The 17,519-nt window shown below is 42.6% G+C and overlaps 1 protein-coding gene across 1 annotated transcript in view; it reads left to right on the top strand.

Annotated features, from left to right (window-relative positions):
* The window catches only part of DUOX2 (dual oxidase 2), a 56,440-nt gene that overhangs the window by 25,982 nt on the left and 12,939 nt on the right, over positions 1-17,519 (top strand). Inside the window, exons 13-24 of the mRNA XM_087972740.1 lie at positions 1,264-1,430; positions 2,483-2,595; positions 4,535-4,672; positions 5,301-5,414; positions 6,671-6,873; positions 7,317-7,502; positions 8,079-8,304; positions 9,230-9,323; positions 10,131-10,306; positions 10,824-10,893; positions 12,206-12,301; positions 15,927-16,105. Coding sequence (XP_087828866.1) covers positions 1,264-1,430; positions 2,483-2,595; positions 4,535-4,672; positions 5,301-5,414; positions 6,671-6,873; positions 7,317-7,502; positions 8,079-8,304; positions 9,230-9,323; positions 10,131-10,306; positions 10,824-10,893; positions 12,206-12,301; positions 15,927-16,105 — 1,762 coding nt within the window. The remainder of the gene's footprint in view (positions 1-1,263; positions 1,431-2,482; positions 2,596-4,534; positions 4,673-5,300; positions 5,415-6,670; positions 6,874-7,316; positions 7,503-8,078; positions 8,305-9,229; positions 9,324-10,130; positions 10,307-10,823; positions 10,894-12,205; positions 12,302-15,926; positions 16,106-17,519) is intronic.

Genomic DNA, 17,519 nt, shown 5'->3' with positions numbered 1-17,519 from the left:
ATAGAATAGAATAGAATAGAATAGAATAGAATAGAATTCTTTATTGGCCAAGTGTGATTGGACACACAAGGAATTTGTCTTTGGTGCAAATGCTCTCAGTGTACACAAAAGAAAAGATACATTCATCAAGAATCATGAGGTACAACATTTAATAATAGTCATAGGGTACAATAAGCAATCAAATCATACTAGGAAACAGTCAATATAAATCGTAAGGATACAAGCGACAAAGTTCAGTCATACAATCACAAGAGGGAGGAGATGGGTGATAAGGAGTGATGAGATTAATAGTGATAGTAGTGCAGAGTTTGTAAATAGTTGAACAGTGTTGAAGGAATTATTTGTTTATCAGAGTGATGGCGTTCAGGGAAAAAAACTGTCCTTGTGTCTAGTTATTCTGGCGTGCAGGGCTCTTTAGTGTCGTTTTGAGGGTAGGAGTTGAAACAATTTATGTCCAGGATGTGAGGGGTCTGTAGATATTTTCACAGCCCTCTTTTTGACTGGTGCAGTGGACAGGTCCTCGAATGAAGGCAGGTTGGTAGTAATTGTTTTTTCTGCAGTCCTAATTATCCTCTGAAGTCTGTGTCCATCTTGTTGGGTTGCAGAGCCAAACCAGACTGTTATAGAAGTGCAGTTGACAGACTCCATCATTCCTCTGTAGAAATGGATCAGCATACATAATTATATATATATTTTAAATTCTCAGTAGTTAGAAAATAGGAGCTAATGCAGGTTGGTTCTCTTTGCTGTCTTCTGTTGATAGGGATGGGAGGTTTGTTCCAGTTCAAACAGCAAAAGCAGTGGGGATAATTTGAACCAGATCAAAGCTCTGGAATCTACTATTTAGCAATAGCAATTGCATTTAGATGTATATACCTCCCCAGACCATTTTACTGCACTCTCTGATTGCACCAGTGCCAGCATTATTTGCGTATTGCCCCAATCATCTGGGCCTTCGTTTTACCAGCCTTTAAAGGATGGAAGGCTGAGTCAACCTTGAGCTGGTCAGGATCGAAGTCCAAGCTGTGGGTAAAGTTTGCCGGCAACTTTGCACTTTAACCACTGCACCACCATGGCTCCCATTCACTCTTGAAAAATGCATTTACTACCCAACTGTACTTATTTTATTCTGGCCGCAAGGCCCTCTTCCCATTTTATACCTGGCACCAAACCAAAAAAGGGGACAAAAATCTCCCCATTTCTTTTAACTATTCAAGCCCACCTTCATTCAGCCTTCAAACCCAATGGTCTCTTTGCTCCTAGATCCCTGAATCGACTAAGGATCTCTATGGGGACAGACTTGAAAGCCTGGAGCTGCTTCCTGGAGGGATGCTGGAAGAGAATGAGACCCTTTTCCGAGCCATCCTTGAGGACCAGTTTGTCCGCCTACGAGATGGAGACCGATTCTGGTTTGAAAACCCCAAGAATGGGTAAGTCATCCCATCGGAACATCATTTAATTCCATCTTTCCGATTCTATCCTTCCGTTTCTTTTCTCTGAGACAGTGAGATGTCTTTGCCTTCTTTTTATTCTCACAACGACTTGAAAAGGCAGGTGGGGCTGAGAAATTGTGACTGTTGCCAAACCCACACCAAATATTTCATATTTGAGACCCAACAGAAAGCTCACCAGGGGTGATGGAAATCCAATAGATCTAGAAGAGAGAAGGTTGGCAGACATTGGGATAAACAAGTCAAGTACTTGGATCCTTCTCACCATCTAAAGTTGGGTTGCTCCTCCAGAAATAGAAAACAACTTGCCTTGAAGTCCCGAAAGGAAGAGTTCTCGTCCCATCTGTTAAAAAAGAAATCAAACACAGGGTCTTTGATAAAAGATATTTGTAGCTCAAGGTTGAATTCTGAGGTCCTTGGTGCTGTCTGAGCTTGCTTGTATTCTTGCAGATGTTTCATGACCCAACTAGGTAATGTCATCAGAGCTAGAAGGGAGCGTCTTGCCTGTCTGTGTGGATGGGAGCAGTCTTAGAGATTCTTTGGTTGGGCTGTTTACTGATGGCTCTTTGGCAGTTTCTGTTTTGGGGTATTGCTTACTTGATTGTTGGTCTAAAGTTAACCTTGAAGTTAATCTATGCTGTTCTGAGTGTTGATTACTGATGGAGAGGTGCTGGAGTCTTTTTGTTCTCTTTGAGGCTGGTTGATTGTCTCTTTTGCATAGTCTACACATGTTGTTAATGTCCATGTGTCTATTGATGGCTGATTTTTCAGAGTGCTAGGCTTCTAGAAATTCCCTGACATTTTTGGACATGGCTTGTTCTGGGATGGTCACATTTTTCCCAATTGAAACTATGGTTAAGTCTATCTGTATGTTGTGAAATTAAAGAATTTCCTTCATGTCTTCTGACTGCCAGTTTGAATGAGGTTTTGAACTTCCCAGATCTAAGCAGGCATTCGAATCCCAACCTTACGACTGTATTTATGCTTAATGCACTCAAGATCCCGCTGACTCTTGTTTATCCCTTTTGTAGACTATTCACTTCCGAGGAGATTGTGGCCATTAAAAACACGACCTTCAGTCGTGTTCTTGCTGCTGTCATGTACACAACAAATATCCAAGCAGATGTGTTCACCTGGAAAAAAGGTGGGTAATGGCTCATATTTTGAGGAGGTGAATGGGATGAGACCCCCAATCAAGGCAAAACACCATAGTCACTGGTGCCCATTTCCATCCCTGATTAAAATGGCATCACAAACAAGTTTTACCCTTGCATGCTTCCATTGCAGTGTTGCCCATAAGTATCCAAGGAATAGAGCTGCTATTATGAAGCATAATTATGTTTCATTCTCCCCCTCCACCCTTGCTATCATCGCTGTGCGTGCCTATGAACAAATCCATGGTTTTTTAACCCATATTAGAAATATTAGAAATCTTTCAGCAAAGACAAAGGAGACAGGCTGTATCTCAAGAGTTGAATAACCCCCCAGTACACGCAGAAAATTCTGGATTCATGATCGAAAGTAGGGCTAGGGATGGAAGGAATGAACCTAAGAGATTTGGACAAAGCACCAAACAATTGTTTAGGATTACACATAAATAAGAACATTGTTTTTCATTAGACAGAACTTCACAGTATAAAGCTGGATTTATTTGTTTATTTTTCAATATTGGCATGTCCTAGTCTTTTGAATGCAGGGAGTTGCATAAATTGGAGGCTCACGGCCTGTCTGGAGCGATAGTCCCTGGTTCCCGAATGGCAGGTGATTTATACCTGTCTGCAATGCACAATAAAGAGAAGTGGGGCGTCCATCCCCTGGTTGCACCTGCCATTTTTGAAGCCAGGGACTGTCACTGTTTTGGATAGAGAATATATGGACCACATGAGTTTTGTGTAGCATCCGGGTTAACATGCGGCCTTGTCCTGCCTTGCGAGTTTGACCTGTAAACATTTTTATAACATTCCTCTAGGTCTTGGTGCAAGAACTGTTTTATTAGCTCTGGTGTTGAATGCCCGAATCTCCCCAGTTTGTTATTACAGCATGGAGAAATGTCCAGAGTTACGACATACCATCCTCATATCCAAAGCTTGTTAATCCAGCTCACCATATCTGCTTATTGCAGAGAGGGGTGTCAGCCTTGGAGGCCGTTTTTTGCTTGGAAGCTTCAGGGCTGCCACATTTAGTGCCTGGGAATGACTAGAGGGGGGATTTCATAGAGAGGGAAGATTAGATCAACAACATTCTTTCTTGGAGAGTCAAGGACAAGTCACCCTGCACCTGGAGAGGAGTGCCTGGAGGGATGTCTCCAGTTAGGACAAAGATTTGATTGGGCCACGTGATGGGATGGTGGGTGCAGGGATGGATCTTTGAATTGGACCTGTCAGAAAATGGACATAAATGCCAGAAAGCAGGGAAAAGTGCAGAAAATCAGGATGCCATGACCACAGTGTCAGGGCCCCAACATGCACCCCCATTCAAATCACAAGTCTCTAGACAAATCTCTCAGAGTAAAAAAGATTGATTTATTAGGAATTGACATGTCGGCATTTCCTGGTTGCAGTCAACTCTGATACATCGTTCATTTCACCCTTGACCCTGGTCTTCCCCCCACCCCCTGGATGTATATTCTCCAATGAGACACATCTATAGCCAAGAGTCATCAATCATGCTCTGCAGTAATAATCTTGCGCGCCAACAGCTTCGGCTGCCAAGTGATTATCTGAGGCATTTAAGGAATGCACTGCTTTCCCCCACTCCCTTACTGCTGGCAACTAAAAAGACCAAAGGAGTATTTTTTTTAGTTGACACACAAGATACTCAGCGAAGGCCATAAATATGAGCTTGTTGCTAGGCACCTAAAACATGATCACATGACTGCAAAGGGGTATGGCCATCGGAACTTTGAAAACAGGCTGTAAGTAGCCCTGGGGAGGTCCATCGTAATTTTGAACAGTGGCTAAGCAACCAGTTATAAAGCAAGGGCGACTGTATCTGTGTTGTCTTAAGAAATTTTGCTGGAGGGAGGAACAAAAAGAATGAAATGGGATGGAGTTCCCTGTCTCATTGCATTCTCCACCCATCAGGTAATCCATGCTCCCAACCCAGGCAGATGGACTTGGAGGGCCTTCCTCCGTGCAAACAGATGACCGTCATAGATTACTTCCAAGGAAGTCCTGCAGGTTTTGGAATCCTCATCGCTGCCCTGTGCTGCTTGCCTTTAGGTTTGTTTCCATCCAGGTTTGAAGTTTTCCTTTATACTCCAACATAGAGTTCAACTGTTGAAATGTCCTGGGGGGGGGGGGGTGTAGAAAACTGGAATAAAGCATCTCTATAAGTACTGTACAACGTTTGTGTTTGCTCACTTCCTCCCCACCCAAAAAAAATCACTCGTTCAACCTTGGTGGGACAAAAGTTAGATCCGTGGTTTATTAGGCGATGCAGCCTGCATCTTTCCAACAATGCTTAAATGCTGTCTCTGGACAAAGTTAAGACTGAGAGACTGAGTGTATGGACCTGCAATCTTTGGATCTCCTTAATTTTAGCTCCTTTGGGTTCCACTATGCCCTCTGACTTTTAAGACGATCAGTAGAAGGCTGTGGCACCAGAGCTGATTGAGATATGCAGGTAGCAGGACCATTGTCCATGGTGGTGAAGAAAACCGTGATTTGTTATCTCAATAGCTTTGAAGGACATCAACTTGGAGAAAAGTAGCATGAAGTTATCAATGTCATGAGCTAAGAGGAAGAATTTGTTGGTTTGTAACTATCCTCAATGCTCAAGACTGGTATTTGTGAACAACTCCAGCTGTTGTAACATCAGCTAATGCTTTTCATGCTGGTTTTTCTGCAGTGAGTCTCTTCGTTGCCTGGATTGTTGCTTTTTTCCGGAGGAGGTCTTTCCGTAAGTTGCAGAAGAGGCAAAATCCCACCACTCATCCAGATGTATCTGCTGAAGGAACCCAAGGTGAGGAGCAATTCTGCCCGAGCGTCCACTACGCCAAGATTCCATTCAAACACAGTATGAATCAAATGGAGAATTCCTGGAGAATTGTTATCCTGGTTGCTAATCAAAAACAATTGCACACTCTTGTGTTGTATTCACTGGGGTTATACTATTGGGTTTACATTCCTGGAGATGGAAGAGTGATGGAGAAAAGCAACGAAAACTTGGACATGAGTTATATTGGTGTAAATGGATGCATGAACGATACCATCCTAGGTGTCTTCAAAGAGGATAAAAGAGTCTTTGGGGAAGGGAACCTTGAGTGTTTGAAAATGCAAGGCTAATATAAAGTCTGTTCTATCTTATAATATGTTGAGACTCTAGAAAAACTGTAGAGAAGAGCAACCAGGATGATTAGGGGACTGGAGATTAAAACACATGGTGAACTGTTTGCAGGAACTGGGCCTGGCTAGTCTAGGGAAGAGAAGGACCAGGGGAGACAGGATAGCAAGTCTTCCAATATTGGAGGGGCTGCCATAGGGAGGAGGGGGTCAAACTATTTTCCAAGGCACCTGAAGGCCAGACAAGGAATAATGGATGGAAATTGAACAAGGAGAGATTCAACCTGGAAACAAGGAGAAACTTTCTGACAGTGAGAGCAATCAACCAATGGAACAGAAGTTGCTTTCAGAAGTTGTGGGAGCTTCATCACTGGAGGCTTTCAAGAAGAGACGGGACTGTCATTTGACAGAAATGGTGTAGGGTCTCCTGCTTGGGCTGGGTGGGTGGGGGGAGGGGTTGGACTAGATAACCTACAATAGAATAGACTAGAATTCTTTATTGGCCAAGTGTGATTGGACACACAAGGAATTTGTCTTGGTGTAAATACTCTCAGTGTACATAAAAGAAAAGATACATTCGTCAGAGTCAAGAATCATAAGGTTCAACACTTAATGATAGTCATAGGTTACAATAAGCAATAAAATCATACTAAGAAATAGTCAATAAAAATTGTAAGGATACAAGCAACAAAGTTACAGTCATACAGTCACAAGTGGGAGGGGATGGGTGATCAGGAGTCATGAGAAGATTAAAAGTAATAGTAGTGCAGACTTTGTAAATAGTTGGACAGTGTTGAGGGAATTGTTTGTTTAGTAGAGTGATGGCGTTAGGGGAAAAAACTGTCCTTGTGTCTAGTTGTTCTGGTGTGCAGTTGGAAGGTCCCTTCCAACTCTGTTAATCGGTAATCAGTAACGTAGGGGTCTTCTTCCCCCCAGCACTTGAATGGCACGGCTTCAAGATAGATACTTCCCTTGTCTACATCCAACTGAAGGAAGACAAAGTGATCAAAGTGCTTGATTCCAAGTTGGCTGTGGTTCGCAACATAACCCTCAGAAGCCAACAGAAAGTGGAGACCATTATGTCCAACAACAGAGGCAACAAGACCATACTTCTGAAGATTCCTAAAGAATATGACCTGGTATGTACCAGGGAGGAGGACAATCGACTTTGTATGTTCTCATTTATATACTGGAAAGGTTCCCCTCTTGCCTTTCTGTCTTCTTTTCAACCCCAGGAACCTTAGGACTAACTAAAATAGCAACCAGGATGATTTCCATAAAACCTATAATATTATGCCAATTGTTTCATAGCAATAGGTATATGGCGGAAAAGCTATCCATGGTCTATGTCGCCGTGGAGAAGATCCTATTGTAAATAACTAGGTCATTGATGAAATCGCAAACCTCTAAAGTATTCTGAATATATGAAGCAATGCCTTGAAAATTAAAATATGAAAGAGTAGCGTAGAACAAGGTGGCCTTTTAGGTGCTGGAGTTACGTTATGAACAAGAGAGCATTTTCAATTGTCTAAAGATTCTCACCCTCGACTGTGAAGCTCTCTCATCTCACTGTTGTTCTCAGGTGTTGCAATTTAAGGTAGAAGCAGAGTGCAGGGACTTCCTGGGACATCTGAAAACCTACTTGGAGAGGAATGAATTGACGCTCCAGGTGTTCATGATGAGCGAACAGCAGCTGCTGAAAAAGGCAGTAACCAAGGAGCAGAGAAAAGAAATCCTGGAAATTTTTTTCCGGCATTCCTTTGCTCAGGTAAGTGGGGAGCTGTTCCTTCTACTCCTTCTCCCTCTCCCTCTCCTTCTCCTCCTCTTCCTCTTCCTCCTCTTCTACTTTCTCCCCCTCTACCTCTTCCTACATCTCTTTCCCCTTCCCCTATTTAACTTGTACCATTTAAATCATGGGTGTCCAACCTTGGCAACTTTAAGACTTGTGGACTTCAACTCCCAGAATTCTGGGAGTTGAAGTCCACAAGTCTTAAAGTTGCCAAGGTTGGACACCCTGATTTAAATGGTTGTTTCTTTCTCTTACTTGGTGGAAAACATTGTATTTTCTATTGATTTCTGGTCTATTAGAAAATTGCATACGTATGTTGCTGAACAAGAAATAACACCATCTACACAATGCTGCCTAACTGAATGATTTTATTACCAATTAAAATGACTAAAATCTAAAACCTCCTCTTGTAACTTCATGTGACATCATCACTACATGGCAGGACAGCAAGTGCAAGAACTATCCGAGTTTTGTTTAGAGTGCCTTGTCTTTCTGGTGGAAAGTGAGTGGACTTCCTTCCTGGTGGGAATGTGATTGGTGGTCTTTCTCTTTTAGGTTCTAAACATCGACAGATTAGATGCTGGAGAACTCAATTTGGAAACATCTCAGAAAGCCAAGGAAGCCTTAAAGTGTGAACTGAGCCGGGCCGAGTTCGCTGATGCTCTGGGTCTCAAATCCCAATCTGTATTTGTGGAGTCCATGTTCTCACTCGCCGACAAAGACGGGAATGGATATCTCTCTTTTCGGGAATTCCTGGACATTTTGGTGGTCTTTATGAAAGGTGAAATTTGAAATTACTCAACTGCAAGGGGTGGGAAAAACTAACCACGGTCAAGACCTCAAGAGTTTGGCCCCAAACTATTTGGGTTAGAATACACTTTACTAAATCAAGTTGATTTGAAGCTGCATTTTTTTTTGTAACCAGTTAAGCGTAGTGCTTAGTGTACATCAGATTTCTATTCTATTCTGTTCTATTCTATTCTATTCTATTCTATTCTATTCTATTCTATTCTATTCTATTCTATTCTATTCTATTCTGTTCTGTTCTGTTCTGTTCTGTTTAATTTTTTTTTTATGATTCAGTGTCTTGGGTGACCTAAGAAGATTGATTGAGTCAATAACGCAACAAGTCAAGCATGTTGTGTGTAGGCAACCCTAATATTTGATACCCAACGGAATTATGAATACCCAATGGAATATTATATCCATTTATCCATCCACTGATGATGAAGGGGATGGAAGATGATAGAGGTCTTCCCCTTCAGTTCCAGAAGCAAATAGATGGAGTTGGTGAAAGGAGGCAGGATCCTTTGCCCTCTTCCTGGAAAACCTAAAGATTGGAAGAAGTTGCCACTATTATAGTAGAGACCTGTAGTAGAGTCTTAATCTTGACCCATTGGAAGTGTGAGAATTGTGTTAAACTTTCAGCCAACACAATGAGCTTTAGAGTAGTGAGATTTTTTTTGGGTATCTATCAGCACAATCCAATGAACTTTTGAGTTGCTACAATAACATCTGTTCTGTTTTATTTATTTTAAGTATTCCTTGAATACTCAACACACTGATCATCTCAGAACTAAGTGTTTCCTTCCTTTCTGATTGTCAGCAAAAATCAAGAAATGGGCTTCAAGGATCTTTCCAAATATTGGGGGCTGAGTTGTGCTGATGGGGCATGTTTTGTGTTCTTCTCTATCTCTCTCAACCAGGAACCCCCCAGGAGAAGTCCAAGCTGATGTTTGCCATGTACGATATTGACGGAAATGGCTTCCTTTCGAAAGGAGAATTTTTTCGGATGCTGAGGTATCGTCTGCTGGTTTGCTTGCTTTGGTTATTGTAACAAATTCTTGGTGGAGAGATGGTAGAATTTCCATTTGCTAGAATGCTAACTTGTACCTCTGGTTGGTTCCTCACCTGAAATTCAGCTTGTATACATCTGGGGGAACGTTGACACCAACAATAAAGCACAACCTCACAATGCACAGCCCAGCTGTCAACCCTGAAGTTGACCTGATCGAAGCCATCTTGACAACTTCCGTGTTGCCACACTGGAGCTGAGGGATAGGGAGGGAGGATTTGAGATAGCTGGGATTGTGTAGCCAAAACACAATACTTTCTCTTGGGAACCAAGGACATTCTCACACCTGGTCAGAGGAAGGAGGAGTAATGTCACTAGGCAACCAGATTGTGATTGGACCATCTGATTGTTTTGAGAAAGTGACAAACTTTTAATTAAGTGAAAGTCGCGGGAACCTTCAGAGTCGGTTTTCACCAGATCTGTGCCAATGTATTTCCAACAAAGCTATTCTTTGAGGAATCTACCTGCCTCAGAGTTTTGCTTCATTATGGGTCTATTGCCAACATTTTGGAGGAGGTGAAGCTCCATGGAAAATAATTCCCTAGATTTGCAGAGTAGGACTGGTCTTATTGTAGACCAAGCTCAGCCAGTGTCTCCATCCAACCCACAGTTTTTGTAAGTTAATATGAGTCATGAGTTAAATTGATGTGCTATCAACCACCTTCTTCAATTCAAGCAAGACTTTGCCATAGCCTCTTCAGTTACCCGGTTTTGAGACTTATTAGCTCAAAATTTCTTATTTCCTCCTCTAGATCCTTCATTGAGATCTCTAACAACTGTCTCTCAGGGGATCAGACCGAACAGGTTATCGAATCCTTGTTCAAAGAAGCAGGATTTCAGGATAAGGAAGAACTCACTTGGGAGGATTTTCACTACATGTTGAGGGATCATGACAATGCACTCCAGCGCACTCAACTTTGCATTAAAGGTCAGCAGAATCCAGAACACAAAGCTTACACAAAGCCTTCTGGTTGGGTAAGAGTTAGGAAGCCATACTTCTGGCTCAAGATCTTCAGGAAGTAGAGATTCTCATTCTTATTATATTGTGCCACCTTTTCTTCTGGGTCAATATATGAAATGGAACGGAATGAGGAAGTGGATCCCCAGGAGGGAAGGGTGTATTCCAGATAAATAAGAGGCAACTCAGCCCAGATATCATGTATAAAAGAAAGAGGGTGGACATGGCTTCTCCCTAATAGTTGCCAAAGTATATCGTAGGTGCAAATAGTAGAGTCTTCACACCGGCAACATTCCGTCTCTAGGTGTGAACCCTTAAAAGAACTCAACTTGGAAGAATCTTCATGCATTATTCATGGTTTTGGACCTGACACTACAGGAAAGAAACCAACAGAATGCCCATAAAGTCAACTATTATCCTTCTTTTTCATTCTCTACTAAGTCCTTGGTGGTCACCTATTGAACTTTCTTTTCTATCTTCCTCCCAGGCATTCCTGAGAAACTCAAACAAAATGTAATCAATCGTGTGTCCTTCATTAACAAGGATCAAGATAACAAGTAAGCCATCTCCCAGTTACTCACTCTCTCATGCAGCCTGCCTAAACCTGCGTGGATTTCAGATGTGACCCAGGTCCCACTTTGCCCTCAACCACAAATCACAGTTTCTTCGCAAAGATTTGTGGCCTGTTTACCATTCCCATACTCTGCCCAATCCTTGTGAACACCAAGTAACCAGTAATGCAAAAGGAAATAAATATTCATACAATGGGGATCAATATGTATTATTAATGAATATAGAAAACCGTGAGGGCTAAATGAAACATTCGTTTTTGAAACTTTTATATTGTCCTGCTTGCAAAAAAAAAAATAGATAACAAGCTGAATTGCACCAACTGGAGGCTGTAAAAATGGCATTAGAAGAAGCTTAAGTGTAAAAAGGTTTAAATATCATAGTAGTTCACTAAGACTTTAAACATTAAGGGAGCTTAGAAGTTCCCAGGTGATAACCTAAAAGTTTTTCCGCTTTTTCAACAAATCCATCAAGTTCTTCTGCATTTTAATTGTGAAAGGCATCCAATTCTGAAAACCTCACAAAGAACCTCTTGTGAAGTCTTACAATTGTTACTTCCACAGACAGAAACAAGAGATCAGAAGGGATGCTTTAATAGCCATATCTTCCCTTCTGTGAGTTTCTTTTTTTCCTAGAGAATAACATTTACACTTAGGGAAATCTACTTTCAGCCAGCTCTATCACTGGGTTGAGAAAAATAGGTGATTCAGGTAGATGATTGTGACATGCAAAGACAGGATTTAGAAATTCTGCATTTGTCTTGCCAGAGAAGAGAAGAAGTGCCTCCGATGCCAAAATACCCTGCCTGGGCTTGAATATTCTGCTTGGTGGATATGTGCCATAATCTTTAGATGGCTTGATGTAACTTGAAATTGCGCCGTAATTCAAAACAATTTGCAGTAAATCAGATTTTAATAGGATACACACAGTCCCAAATGCAAGATGCTACAATGAGATTAAAATGAATTATGTGTCATTTAGGACTGGCCCTGCCTTTAAAATAACCCAGATAGAGTTTGGGTGGGGAAAAAAAACATTCCCTATAAAAAGGAGGTTGTGGTTTTTTTCCCCTACTGAAATGTAGACAAGCAAAGTCAAATTGGTGCTCCACCCTTGAAATTGAAAAGCAACCCCAGAGAAAATGTAAAGCTAAAATGTTTGAAAGAAAAGGATTGGCTGGCATTTTTCATGGTGATTTTAGAGTTAAAAAGTATGATCAAACCGTCAGGGCACCTTGCTTGCTTCCAGCATCCTAGACCGAGTATCCTCTTTAAAAGCTGATGATCTTCTCCCTTACAGTTTTCTCCTAACCCGAAAGAATCCCCTGATTCTGGGTTCAGACTGGCTACCTGGCGAAGGAATAGGACAGGACTTACGGAAAAGGCAAGGGAAAAAGTAAGTAGGTGAAAGGTGTAATAATGGACCAAAGAAAGTCATTCTAAAGTGGGACGATGAACTGCCCATCTTAACCCTACCACCTTCTCCAAACACAAGAGACATTGATGAGGGACCAAAGAAGGGTTGGAGGCTCCAAGGAACTAGTGAATCAAAAATAGAAATGAAATAATACCTGTGTAGAGTTTAGATTGGAATGGCACCATTTCTTAAGCAGAAGCCATGCTGGATCAGAGCCAAGAAGACATTTATGCTAATTCACGATAGATATTTCTGAGGAACTCAAGGGCAGGTCACAGGTAATCCCGTTTTTTGGCCAATTCATCTCTGTTCCTGTAAAAGTATCTGTCAATCCTGAAGTGAACCTGGCTGAGGCCATCTTTACAGCTTCAGGGTTGCCGCTGGATGGAAGGAGAGGGGAAGGAAAATAGATAACTGGGGGGTTTGTAGCCAAAACAAAATGTTTCCTGTGAAACATTTCAACAAGTGGCTGGAAGGAGGAGGAGGAGGAGGAGGAGGAGGAGGAGGAGGAGGAGGAGGAGGAGGAGGAGGAGGAGGAGGAGGAGGAGGAGGAGGAGGAGGAGGAGGAGGAGGAAGTAACCAAGCAACGAGTCAACACTTCTATTGGACAATGTAATGGATGACTTGTGGGAAAGGAGGAACTTTCCCTTTAAACTGGGGAAAGCTGCAGGAACTTTCAGAGTTGGTTTTCACCCATTGTACCAATATGATGTATCCAATAAATTGGTCTTTGGGGAATCTACCTGCCTCAGAGTTCTGCTTTCTAGGGGTGCATTACTTAGAATGCTGACAGCATCTATATAACTAGATTTTTATTTTATTTATTTAGTTTAATGTGTCAAGCATGTCTGAGAAAACAAGTATAAGTATGAACATAACATATAAACATATAAGTATAAACGGGTATAAGTAGATACATAATAAATGAGTATGAATAAATGGGAACAGGAGAACAGGGATGGTAGGCACGCTGGTGCATTCATGCACACTCCCTTACAGACCTCTTAGGAATGGAGTGAGGTCCATGATAGACAGTTAGTCCATGAAGGTTAAAGCTTTGGGGGTTTGAATGGATGTAACAACAGAGTCAGGTAGTGAGTTCCAGGCGTTGACCACGCTGTTGCTGAAGTCGTATTTACCACAATCAAGTTTGGAGCGGTTTACTTTGAGTTTGTATCTGTTGTTTGTCCATGTGTTATTGTGGTTGAAGCTGAAGTAGTCATTGACAGGTAGGACGTTGTAGCAGGCAATTTTGTGTACTAAGCTTAGGTCAGACCATTAGATGAGCAGTTACGTAGGAGGAATAGTATTCATTAGGAGTTCATCATATTTGTGAAGATCTGCGGTCATCACCCTTCTCTTCCTGCAAGTTATTCATCACCATAGCAGACATTGTTTAAGTGGGGTCTTGTCTCTACCCACCCAACCTCAGTATGACTCTGGTGCTCCTCAACAAAATATCCACCACATTGTGTCCAAACGTCCATCAAGAGCTCACACTGGCCCAATGTATGATATATTTTTTTAACATAGACCATCCTGTCCTTGAATGGCTGGATGGACTGGACGTTAACATTTGAAACTACTGTAAGGCCATGTATTTGCCATACGCTAAATAAATAAATACCATAGCAGAATCAGACACTTCAGAAGGAAACTGAGCTAGAAGCTACAAGAGATTCAGAAGTCTGGAGAACTTCAAAATTTCTTTCTATTGCCTAGTTAATCTCCATAATTCAACTCCAGTGTACACATTCAGAATTTAAACCACTGTCAGTTCCATAAAAGTGTAAACACCCTTCAACTAGCTATCTTTGCAGTTTACTCTTGTATGATTTTATGGATTGATTGATTATTAAATGTCTATGCCACCCATCTCACTATCAAGTGACCTTGGGTGCCAATGATGCCAATTATCAGCATCCACCTCACCCAATCTTTATTATTTCCAATGTATGCATTATAAATAGCCCATTCTGTTGTTGGCTTGTTTATATGTGGTTAGTTTCCAGGCAACATAGCAAGAACAGGCTCTCAAACAAATCCAAGTATCACTGCTGTCTTTATAGCAGCAATGCCATTGGCGTGAGAGCAGTGAAAATGCGGGGTTTCAGGATGGCTTCAGGAGGCTTAAACACCTCTGGATATTCCACCCCAAATTAAGAACCAGAAGTGTAGAATACTAGGGTAGAAGCAATGGGGTTGGCTTTCCCAGACCAGCTCAAGTTGCTATGAGGAAAGAAATTATCAATGTATAACAGAAAAACAGAGTTGGAAGGGACTTTGAAGGTCATCTAGTCCAATCCCCTGCCCAAGCAGGAGATCCTATACTATTCCAGTCAAGTGGCTGTCCAGTTTCTTCTTAAAAGGTTCCAATGATGAACCACCCACACCTACTGGAGGCCAATCATTCCATTGATTAACTGCTCGATTTGTCAGGAAATTTCTTCTTAGTTCTAGTTTGCTTCTCTCCTTGATGAGTTCCCATCCATTGCTTCTTGTCCATGCCCTTTTCCAACAAATCAAACACAATCCAAAGGGAACAGAAACCTTGTAATGCTTCTGCAAAATAATGAACTGTGATAAGCACAAGCCTTGCCAAACTGTGCGAGACTTGCCAAAAGAGAACAGACAAGAAATAATTTGCAATACAAGAATCTTCAAATATAAATTCAGGATACTGGAATGTCCACGAGGCTGGAGTTTCAAAACATCTTTGCCTTCTGCAAAGAACTTTTGTTTCACAACTGGCTTTTATCTTCTTGAAGGAGGAGCCATTACCTTGCAGCCTTACTCCCGAGTCGCCCGTGCTGTTGTAGCTGCTCTTTCCTACGAGCAATCCTGTGCTTAGGTGCACTTGGCACAGGCTCCTCGGGAACCTCCTCATCATTGCTGCTAGCCCCCACAATCTCTGAAGGCAGCAGTCCACTCCCTAATGGTCCTGGCCCCTCATCTGAGTCCTCGCTCTCCTCAGCCGTCCACACCTGCTGCCAGCTAGCCACAACACCTGCCTTCAGGTGCTTTGGGGAATAGGTTGACTCCCTTCTTCTTTGCGGCAGCCACTTAGATATCGGAACACTGCTATCATGTCTCCCCTAGTCCTTCTTTTCATTAAACTAGACACACCCAATTCCTGCTATTGTTCTTCATATATCAGGAAAGCATTTATGGGAGGAAAATGAAACCAAGTTGGCAAATCCTTAGGTTTTGCATGTGCTTTAAAATGGTCTTGTTCCCTTGCAAAGGTACCTCTGGGGGATATTTTAAGATCAGGAGGCTGGTTGCAGAGATCTAACAAAAAGCAAAGTAGATCCCCATTTACCTAAAGCTGGCTCACTCACTGAAACATTGTGGAATCTGTTTTAGGATGTTGTAGAGCAGGGGTCTCCAACCTTGGCAACTTTAAGACTTGTGGACTTCAACTCCCAGAATTCCTCCTCCAGTCATGTTAACTCAGGAATTCTGGGAGTTGAAGTCCACAAGTCTTAAAGTTGCCATGGTTGGAGACCCCTGTTGTAGAGCAGATTTTTCTTTTCATGGTCTTCAGATCAAAATTTGCCCTGCCAGTCAAGATGTTCCTGAGCTATGATTTCCCATTTTCCAGATTGGTCTTCCCAGAACCTCATCTCTACACGGAGGCACGGAGGGAGCGGTACCAGAGGAACAAAATCCACCAGAAGATCCAGCAGTTCAAGAGGTTCATTGAGAACTTCCGGCGCCACATTATCTGCGTGGTGATATTCTCGGCCATCTCCGCCGGCGTCTTTGTAGAAAGGGCATACTGTGAGTTACCAGCCTACTTAGCACCACCGAACCGGCTGCTCAGCTCAAGAGTTGAGGCGGCTAATTTGATTCAGAACTCCGCATCCTCATGCCATGAGGCAGGAGAGGTGCCTGTCTCCATGCAGCCACCACTAAGCATACCACGTACGTATCTCCTTGCAGCCCAGACTAACGCAGGTGTAAAGCAAGACACTCCCGCTGCAAGTAGAGCTGCAAGTAGAGCTGCATTAATGGTTAACAAGGGAGGTTTGTTGCCAAACTTCCTGGTATGGCTTTTATAGTGGCTGTTTTAGTGGCTCAGATCTGCAGGAGATGGTTCATAACATTCCTGGCTGCGGTTGAACCATTGAAGACCTGAGTATTCTCCTTGCAATCTTACCATAACCTAACCCCTCCCCCCCGCCATTGGACACATAGGTAGAGATCTGGAGAGGAGCTCCAAATCTGTACACATCACTATGTGCTCCCTTATCTCTTGGATCTCTTTGATGTTGCATTGCCATGCCTCGTATGGGGCATGCAAGCATGTTTATCATCTGAGCATGTTGGAGATGAAATGCACTTACGGAAAGGCAAGATGTATCTTGAGGCTTCAGACCTGTGGTGGACTTCCTCCAAAGTTTTTCCCAAGGGCCCCCAGAGCTTCTCCCAAAGTATCTTTTGGATGGTCGTTTTTATTGGATAGACGGTGGTGAACATAGAGGAATCCTACGAATGGTACCTCCTCCATTTAATTTCCCAATCCTCACATTGAAACAGAAGTAGCATTGAATCCAGTTGGGTTGTAACCTGCTCCCACTGAGTTTATTCCGAGTCTACCCTCCTTTTCGGAGCACGACTTGGTCTCCTGAAGGCCACCACCGGATCTCAGCCAGGGGTGGGATTCTACCAGTTCGCACCTATTTGCTAGAACCGGTTGTTAATATTCTAAGCAGTTTGAAGAACCGGTTGTTAGAAGAAATTACTGGCCTAATCCTGTAAGAAAGGCAGGAAGGAAACATTCTGGTGTTGCTGACAGAAACTGCCTCTCCGTTGACCCTTATTACATTCTTGGCAGGACTAGACTTCCTGGCTCAGGAACTTCTCTGGAGTTTTTTTTCCCCTCCTTTGCTGGTACTTTGCTTGTGTGGAGTGACCATTCAAAGTTACAATGGCACTGAAAAAAGTGATTTATGACCATTTTTCACACTTACGACTGTTGCAGCATCCCCACAGTCATGAGAGGCCAGGCGAGGAGATGTGTGCCTCGATGTGAGTGAATTGAGTTGGCCATGCCCAGCCAATAACTTGACAACCAAGCCATGTCCATCCAGTCACATGACCACCGAGCCATGCTCACCACCTAAGCCACACCCACAGAACCGGTTGTTAAAAAGTTTGAATCCCACCCCTGGTCGTTTTGGGTAGAGTAACC

The sequence above is a fragment of the Notechis scutatus genome, chromosome 11, assembly GCF_049901735.1.
Source record: "Notechis scutatus isolate UNSWTSFEM ecotype Mainland chromosome 11, rNotScu1.2, whole genome shotgun sequence".
Taxonomy (NCBI): domain Eukaryota; kingdom Metazoa; phylum Chordata; class Lepidosauria; order Squamata; family Elapidae; genus Notechis; species Notechis scutatus.
The sequence above is the reverse complement of the archived record's forward strand: the minus strand, read 5'-3'. Positions and strand labels throughout refer to the sequence as shown.